The following is an 8,881-nucleotide window of genomic DNA, read 5'->3' on the forward strand; positions in this document are numbered from 1 at the left end:
AAATTTTCTGGTGTATGATTTTTGGGCCTGTGAATAATGAGTGAGTGAGTGAGTAGTGAGTGAGCAAGCGAGTGAGACTTGAGAGATTGAATAGATGAGTGGCATTGGAATCTATTAATCGTTCAACAGTCCTGATGGCATGGAGGGCGGAGATTGGAGAAGTAGCTTCTCCATTCCCTCTGCTTTCCACATTGACACTTGTATTAGAATCTCACTACATCACAAAACCCAGCGGGATGAATGAACCAGAAGAAAGAGACGTGTATCAAAAAAAAAAAACAACTATTAATACTCCATGCATATATATATATATAAAAAGACAACTCTAGGGAATCTCGCACCCCCCCACCCCGCCTCCTCAAAATCAGAAAGAGTTCTGTATACACTCACATCCTCACCCTCCGGCAAAGATAGACGATTGATTCTTTTCCATCATCGCACCCTCAACTCCCATTCTCGCATCTCTCCATTTTTTTCCATTCGCCATGCATGCATGCATCCTCGCTCATTGCGCTCGCTCATAACAAGATGAAAAGCAATGCAATGCAATGCATGCATCAACATCCATCCATCTATCAATCAACAACTAGAAATCCACAATGAACAACGAACAACAAATCTACAGCTTTGCCATTGGTTTCTCATCCGCCAATGCTTCAGCGTACATTTTGTCAATGTGATCTCGGAATTTCTTTGCCGTTTGGGGCCGCTTGAGCTTGAGTCTGTTTAGGGTTGTTTAGCATTTCTTTTGTGTGCATGATACCTTGATCTCTCGTCCGCCTTCCCCTGAGGAGGTATGAGAGCAAGATAGAATGGGGGAAAAACTTACGTCGGCGTCAAAAGTTCATTATCAATTGTAAACGGTTCGATATCCAAATACACATTCTTAACCTTCTCATAGCTGTTAAACTTGGATTTTTTGCCCACGCCCTCCAACAACTTGACAAGTTGCATGCGCACCCTCTTCTCATTACCCGCTTCCTTCAGGCCCGCAACATCCTCACTTTTGATCTCTCTACCGAGGATCTTGCTCACCCACGGCGCAAACGTTACGGGATCAACGCCGAAGATGGCGACGAGGAAAGCTTGGGTTGAGTCTCCGTGCACATATGCTTGGGCGATGAGATTGCAGTTTGCGAGGTAGACGTTTTCGATGCGTTCGGGAGAGATGTACTCGCCCTGAGCGAGTTTGAGGACGTTCTTTCGACGATCGATGATTTTGAAGCGGCCCATGCTGTCGACTTCTCCGATGTCACCGGTGTGGAACCAGCCGTCTGCGTCAATGGCTTTGGAGGTTTCGGCTTCGTTGCGGTAGTATTCGCGGAAACGGGCGGTACCTCGGAGGAGGATTTCACCGCGGGGGTTGGGTGTATCGGTGGCGAGGTACTCCATGTCGGGGACGGATTCGAGACATACTTCCACTTTAAGAGGGGGAAAGGGTTAATTGAGTTTGAGTTAGGAATTGGGAGGAAACTTACTAGATGGACTTACACCTCCACAATTACCGGTGGAGTAATCATCATCGTATTGAACGAGACCATGTGCATAGGTTTCGGTAAGACCATAACCTTGAATGAATTTGGCACCAAAGGCAGCACGGAGGAATTGATGAAGACCAGGATCAATTGGAGCACTTCCAGTTACCATACCACGAGCTCTTTGAAGGCCAAAAGCACTAGCTAATTTAGGAGTCCAGATACGATCATAGAGAGCGTGTTTATTGGTAGCTTGTCCAGGTGGAAGTTTCATCGATGCGAGCTTGGTGTTGATGATGTGACGACCGATTGTGCCCTTGACACCTGGGGCATCGATAGTAGCGGCTTTGATAGCGGATCCAAATCGATTGTAGAGACGAGGAACGGAGTTGAAGGCTGTTGGGCGAAGAAGCTTCAAGTCGTCGACAAGTCCAAGAATGTCACCACGGAAATAACCAATAGCTGATCCTACAGCAAGACAACCATGCTCGGCAAGACGTTGGTAAATATGTGCCAATGGAAGGTATGAACAAAGGACGTCATTAGGCCACGGATCAGACACAATTCTCGAAATGGAAGTTGCTGCAACAGCGTGTGCCTGGGTAAGAACCACACCCTTGGGGTTACCAGTCGTTCCGGAGGTATAGTTGATAGTAATGATATCTTCAGGTCGAGGTGGATTCATTGGAGAGTTTGGAGACGCAGCTCCAATAGCTTCAACATCTCCGATATAATGAATAGAGATTCCAACTTCAGCCGCAAGAGCATTCAAAATTGCTTTCTTTGTGTTTCCAGGCTGTTCCCCTTCATCTAAACGATCAAGACAAACAATGAGCTTCAGCGTAGGTATTCTCGGCGCCAACTTCAATAACGTTGGGATATGCGGTAAACTCGTACAAACACAAGCAAGTGTAGCATGGTTGACGATATATTCCGTAGTGTCCGGTCCGAGAGTATCGTAAATGGAAACTGTGAAGAGGGATTGAGACATCGCTCCCAAATCTACAACTCATGTCAGCCCCCGCCCTGCATTGCACAATGCACGTACCAATCGCTTTAAGATCTCTTACCAACAATTTGCCATTCTGGACGATTTTGACACCACAGACCCACACCATACTTATCATCTGTGATTCCCGCCCTCTTGTGAAGCTCCACCAATCCCACACCAAAATTCTTTCTGCGCTCTGCCGTCTCCGCATATGTGATCCATTGATAGTTACCGTAAGTTTTTGTAACGGGATCCCAAGGTCTATGACCCAAACATCTAGCATTGGGTCTCTTTCTTGCGGCCTTCTCGAAGAAATCATGACTGGTCAAACATTCTGGATCGATCGTTTGGAGTAATGGCTTATCCACGAATTGATAATGCCTGTAAACACCACTGCGATCTTCGCGCGCACTGCCCGGGATCGCAAGGGAGTAGGGTGAGCCGGGAGGAGGTGATGCTCGGATAGTCTTCACATAGGTATCAGGGTCCTGTACCGTCGGTGCCATGGTGTCTGACTAGATCTCTAAAAGGTAAATATCAGTCAGTACTTCTCTTATGTTGAACAAAGGTTCGGAGGCTGGGAAATGAGTGCTGCGATGAAGGATCACAAACCTTGGAATGTATAGAAGGAAAGACAAAAGATTTATTCTGCACAACTTGGAGAATATGAATCGCACTGAAGATCTATAGAATAAACAAAGCCAAATTAGATCCAACAGCGAGTGAAGTGTGTAGATAGATTCATGTATCAAGATTCATTCAAAGGGTGCATGTGAAGAAATGAAGAGTGGCCTCGCCCGAAGCCTCGATGGTCGCGTTTCGTTTTACCTCGGTATCTGAGCGTTGGGTCATATTATCATTCCAGAATGTGGAGAAGCTTTGTAAATCGCAATCACAATTTGTGAAGGATTGGAAATGACCGACAAATCCGTTCTGATAGGGGGAGAATATTGGATTTGGTAGAGAGTGGATTTGAATCAACAATCATAAAATTCTCCATGAAGAAAAGTGGTCAGCGAGGTATAGATGCAATATAGTGTTCAGTAGACGCTTATTTATAAGTACCACTGTCGGATTTCTTCTTAATTGGTTTGAATGGATAGTTATTTGTATCATTACTTTGTAGCAAATGGTATTTTATCAGTCTTCTGTAGATTGAACATTGAGAAATTCCACCATGTTCACATCTTAGATTACCTAGGTAGCCAGAGAAAGTTTTTAGAATACTTTAAAAAGGGGGGGAATCATTTAAACAACCAATTTAGCATCACCACTAATATTACCAGTCTTCTGGGCATTGGAGTCGTTACCACGACTTGTTTTCGCTGCAGAAGCTGCTTCGAATGATTGTTCGAAATCCTTGATGATATCATCAATGTGTTCTGTGCCAACCGAGATTCTGATAAGATCCTATAATACAAGATTCAGTCAAATTCTCAACATTAGACGTTCAATGAAGTCTTACCTCAGTGACACCAGAGGCCAGTCTTTCGTCGTGAGAAAGTTGTTCGTGAGTTGTAGACCATGGATGAATAGCTAGAGTTTTTAGATCTCCAACATTGGCTAGATTAGAAATCAATTTGAAGCCATCAACAACCTGGCTACCAGCATCTCCTCCGCCTTTAACCCCAAAACTCAAGACACCGCCAAATCCACGAGGCAAGTATTTCTTGGCCAACTCATGGGATGGGTGATTCTCTAATCCTGGGTATGATACCCAGGAAACGTGGGGATTCTTCTCAAGCCACTTTGCCAACGCCAATGAGTTCTGAGCATGTCGCTCTCCTCTCAAGCTCAAAGTTTCAAGACCTTGAATCAGCTGGAATGCTCCAAATGGATTCAATGAACTTCCCAAATCTCGGAGAATCTCAACTCTAACACGAGTAATAAAAGTATCGGGGCCAAATGTTTCCCAGAACTTTAGTCCATGATATCCATCAGATGGTTCAACCATTTCTGGGAATCGCTTGCCGTGTTTTCCCCAGTCAAAGTTTCCTGCATCAATGACTACGCCACCAATGGTCGTTCCGTGTCCTATTCAGAAGCAAGTTAGAAGGGATCAAATTATCTGACAGCGAAACACATAATTACCGCCAATCCATTTGGTCGCCGAATGTACGACAATGTCGGCTCCATGATCGATAGGGCGGCAGAAATATCCTCCTGCTCCAAATGTGTTATCAACGACGAGAGGAACTCCGGCATCTAAGTATGAAGTTAGTATTTCTCATGAACAAGAGTAAAAGCTTCAAGTAGTGAAGCCAAACCAAAACTAAGATTTAGTACAATCACTAACCGTGTGCAACTTTGGCAATAGCCTCAAAGTCTGGGACGTTATATTTTGGATTTCCAATACTCTCAATGTACACAGCTTTTGTATTTTCGTCTATAGCCTTGGCAAAATCCTCTGCCTTGTCTCCTTGAATGAATTTGGTCTTTATGCCTAATCTTGGAAGAAAAATCTTCAATTGATTGTATGTTCCTCCATAAAGATTCGTCGTGGATACGATGTTGTCTCCGGCATGGGCCAATGCGGCAAAGGCCACTTTAGTGGAGTATTAGCACGCATTCGCTTATGGCATGATATCAAAGGGGTGATGTGGTGAAGGAGGGAGTGAAGGTAGAAAGAATCAACTAAGATGACATACTAAATTGAGCTGCTTGACCAGAGGCAGATGCTACCGCTCCTCGTCCACCCTCAAGAGCTGCAATGCGCTTTTCGAAAACCTCAACAGTTGGCTGTCGCCAAGTTAGCTAAGATCTTGGTGTTATACTTGGCAATGAAGTTTAGGAAATGCCAATTCTGGAGAATTGGGATGCCAACTTTCATCACAGACGTTGCCAATTTTCAAGAAATCAGATGCCAAATGTCCACGACTTCTTTCGACTTTCGGATAGAATAAAGCTTGAGTGATACATACGTTCGCAATACGACTGTAAATATTTCCAACCTCCTTGAGGCCAAACAACCTAGCCCCGTGAGCAGAGTCATTGAATGTGAAGCTCTATAGATATCATATTTAGTTCTTAAGATTGTCAACTTCTCTGATACGAGCAGACTCACTGTAGTGGCATAGATTGGCACAGCTCTTGCATTTGTTGCTATATCCGGTTCATGTCTACCGTCGACAGAATCTAATCAGCCTTGTCATGAAAGTGCGGGGAGGAAGTGGCATAGCACGAACCCAGCATGAAGCTGTAGAGTCTCGAAATGAGTGCTTCCAACAGGTGCCATATTGATTGATCGATTGTTCCTCGATTCTGGAGTTGAACAGAGATTTGAGAGATTCAGACAATCACAGAAATGAAAGAATATGGACCGTGGGAGTCCTTTAGAATTAGATTAAATAGATCAGGATCTTTGTTTCCCCTCATTGCTTTTGGTAAGACAAATAACTCTTTCCAATTGAATTGATGACCATAGTGGGGTGATACATTCATTCTTACATTCATTGGCTTGAGCACGTCATTTCTTTCGTTCTTAGGTTATAATGAGTGATGAGAACGGAAAGACTCATTGAAGATTAGACAATATTGGATTGAAAGAAAACTGATGGTCTGAATAGCTTCATTTCATCATTTCGTTCCTAGCGACATCGATATCATCTTGATATTTAAGGTTGCTTACTCATCTAATGAAAGTGACCTGGTGGACCTGGTGGATCAGTTTTAAGTTGGACCCGACCCCTCATTTTCTGGCCACCCTTGTTTTGAGCTACCCTTCTATATCAAAAAGCGCCTTTTCAGCTTCTTAATATCTCTATCAAAATATAATATAATTAATTGAAAATTGATGTATATATAATTCAGACTATTTTAAACTTTTATTGAAATTTTTAGATTTTGAGGATTTTTCTAAATTGTTTTCTGAGGCTTTAAAATATCGATTTTCAAATGTATATAGGAATTATATATAAATTTAAAATTCTTTTTAAAATCTTTAATAACTTTTCAATTATAATTAATAAAAAGGAACCGATTGATTTTTTAAAAGTTTTTAATTTGAATTTGTATAAAGGTTTTTTGAAAAAAAGAAAAAAAAAAGAATAATCATAGAGATAAATATTAAATAAAGATTAATAATCTTTATAATTTCGAAAATATGTTTACAATTACTTAGTTATTAGAATTTTTTAAAATTTTCTCAATCTCTTAGATTGAATATATTATAGATTTACAGTAAAATAAAGAGTTTATTTTTAGTAATCTTTGATAAAAGATTTTTAAAGGTTTTAATAAAAATAAAATTTTATATATGATTTCTATATAAAATTAAAAATCGATATTTTAAAGTTTTAGATTTCTATTCAAAAGAATCCTAAAGATCTGAAAATTTCAAAAACAAGTTTGAAATAATCTGAATTATATATATACAGAGTTTTAATAAATTCTATTTTTTTATTTTTTTATAAAAATTAGTGATAAAAGGTAGCTCAAAATAAGAGTAATCAGAAAATAGAGTACCCGACTTACTACAACTATCAGCCCTGGGCTTTAACACTTCTTTCATCGCTCCCTACCGTTTCCAAACAATTTATTGGCTTCAACAACAAACCCATTTTGGTGTTACAATTACACTTCGTGTTGCATTACAGATCAGATCTCTTATCCAAACGACATTAGCCTACACATCACAGCTTTGTCTTTCCATGCACCATAGCGCCGTAATGTTCCTTCGTAACTCCAGATGATACACTAAAGACACCTTTCCCAACATCACTTCCACAACAGATATCTGACACGGCAATCCAATAACATTGCGAAGGAGTGGCCTACGATATCAATCCCGCGTCCAAGCATTCCAAATATTGTAGCTTAAGAACGTCTCATGTCTCGCCGCCTTCAAACGCAAAGCTCGACGACACGAATCAATAAAGGAACCTCAATCTTGTGCTTCTTTCTTGGCAACACAACACTGACACTCTTGGAACTTCTTACGAGGTGGCACTAGAACTTACTTGTAGGTTGAGATGAGTATATCCCTTTTTAAGCTTTGCGGTTGAGTTAGTAAATTTGTGTTGTAGTTGGTGTTTCATGCTTTGAGATAAATAGAAACTTGTGAGATGTCCGAGCGGATAATTCTCAACTTCTAGACAAAGCGTACTTTATGTTCCAATTGGTTACTGGTATTATTATTCAAGGTCGTGAAATGCCCGCTTTACCAAAGTACTTTCAATCTGCAATGTAGAATCTTCTTAGAGGTGGATATTTCAGGGTCAGTGGCCTTTGAGGTAATACAGTTCAATGCACGCGTTTGCGGGAGAACATCATTTGATGACTGCGGTCAACACATGTTTTCGTTGGTTGTGATGCTGAATTCCAATAATAAATATCCTCAGTCAGGTTACTCAGCGGTTGAATTGTCCTACGCATCGCGGGGAACGCAAGCAGGCCTCTCCACTGTAGCCGGGACGTCGTCAACGATTATCATTGATCATATAGCCCTGCGTCTTCAATGTATTGCCGTAGATCCTTGTTTGGTAGGGTGTTGAGAACCGGCATGATCTGTGCGATGGATTGATATACCGTTTCAAACATGATACTGAGTTTATGCAACTTTTCCACTTTGGCTGCAATGGAAACCATTCGGCCTTCAGACTTTGTCTACTTAATTCTATAGTAATTATAATATCAGTCTGTGACTCTTTTGTATTTCATCTCCTTTCAACTTTTCTCCACCTGTCTCCTTTTTCAATCTGTATACATACTCTTCGAATTCACTCATTTACGCGCGCCCAAGTTGCAGCTGCGTTTTCTCACGACTATTAAGACTATCCAATTCACGACAACTAGATTTCCCAAATAACAATACTTTAATTTCAAAATGGCGATTGGACTACTTCTTCCTATTCGAATTGCTCAAGCAGTTTTTGCTATCGTCGTCCTTGGCTTATCCGGATATGGTATGAGAAATATTGATGATCAGCATACCAAGGGATAATTGCTAACATACCACATAGTTTCCCACTGGTACAATGCCGATACCTTGACCGCATCTCCTTCGCAAGTCAACTTTTTGGTTTTCGTACCCGTCTTTACTTTGATTTCCATTGTCTATCTTGAAGTTGCACCCCGCTTCATGTCAAAAGGTACCTTTATCACTGTCAAAAATACACACATAGTTTTCTAACATTCATCAGCATCTCACCCATACGCACATCTCACATTTGAGCTCCTCAACGTTCTCTTCTACTTCGCAGGCTTTATCGCCCTCTCCGTCTTCATCAGCAAGCTTCTGTTCTGTCGTGGTTCTGTCTGTGGAGCAGCTCGTGCTGATGCAGTCTTTGGTGCTTTCAGTTGGCTACTTTGGATGGGAAGTAGTGCTATTCTTGCATTGGAAATGTTTAAGGGTGGACGAGGAAAAGCTTACCCTCAACCAAACATGGCTATGAAGGAGACTGGTAACCCAGTTTAA

The 8,881-nt window shown here is 41.4% G+C and overlaps 3 protein-coding genes across 3 annotated transcripts; 1 reads left to right on the plus strand and 2 right to left on the minus strand.

Moving 5' to 3' along the window:
• Positions 1-619: 619 nt before the first annotated feature.
• Positions 620-2,972, minus strand: EAF01_005448 (uncharacterized protein; the record flags this gene model as incomplete). The annotated part of the gene is made up of 4 exons (XM_038913701.1): positions 620-722; positions 830-1,421; positions 1,479-2,477; positions 2,546-2,972. 4 exons carry the CDS (start codon positions 2,970-2,972, stop codon positions 620-622), a joined length of 2,121 nt encoding a protein of 706 aa, XP_038770150.1.
• A 742-nt stretch (positions 2,973-3,714) lies between these two features.
• On the minus strand, positions 3,715-5,701 carry EAF01_005449 (uncharacterized protein; the record flags this gene model as incomplete). Its single annotated transcript, XM_038913702.1, has 8 exons — positions 3,715-3,876; positions 3,932-4,500; positions 4,558-4,671; positions 4,763-5,011; positions 5,115-5,205; positions 5,388-5,471; positions 5,531-5,585; positions 5,652-5,701. The coding sequence occupies 8 exons, from the start codon at positions 5,699-5,701 to the stop codon at positions 3,715-3,717; spliced, it is 1,374 nt and encodes a 457-aa protein (XP_038770151.1).
• A 2,589-nt stretch (positions 5,702-8,290) lies between these two features.
• EAF01_005450 (uncharacterized protein) lies at positions 8,291-8,881 on the plus strand (the record flags this gene model as incomplete). Its single annotated transcript, XM_038913703.1, has 3 exons — positions 8,291-8,369; positions 8,427-8,555; positions 8,607-8,881. 3 exons carry the CDS (start codon positions 8,291-8,293, stop codon positions 8,879-8,881), a joined length of 483 nt encoding a protein of 160 aa, XP_038770152.1.

The sequence above is a fragment of the Botrytis porri genome, assembly GCF_014898465.1.
Source record: "Botrytis porri strain MUCL 3234 chromosome Unknown BPOR_007, whole genome shotgun sequence".
Lineage (NCBI taxonomy): Eukaryota > Fungi > Ascomycota > Leotiomycetes > Helotiales > Sclerotiniaceae > Botrytis > Botrytis porri.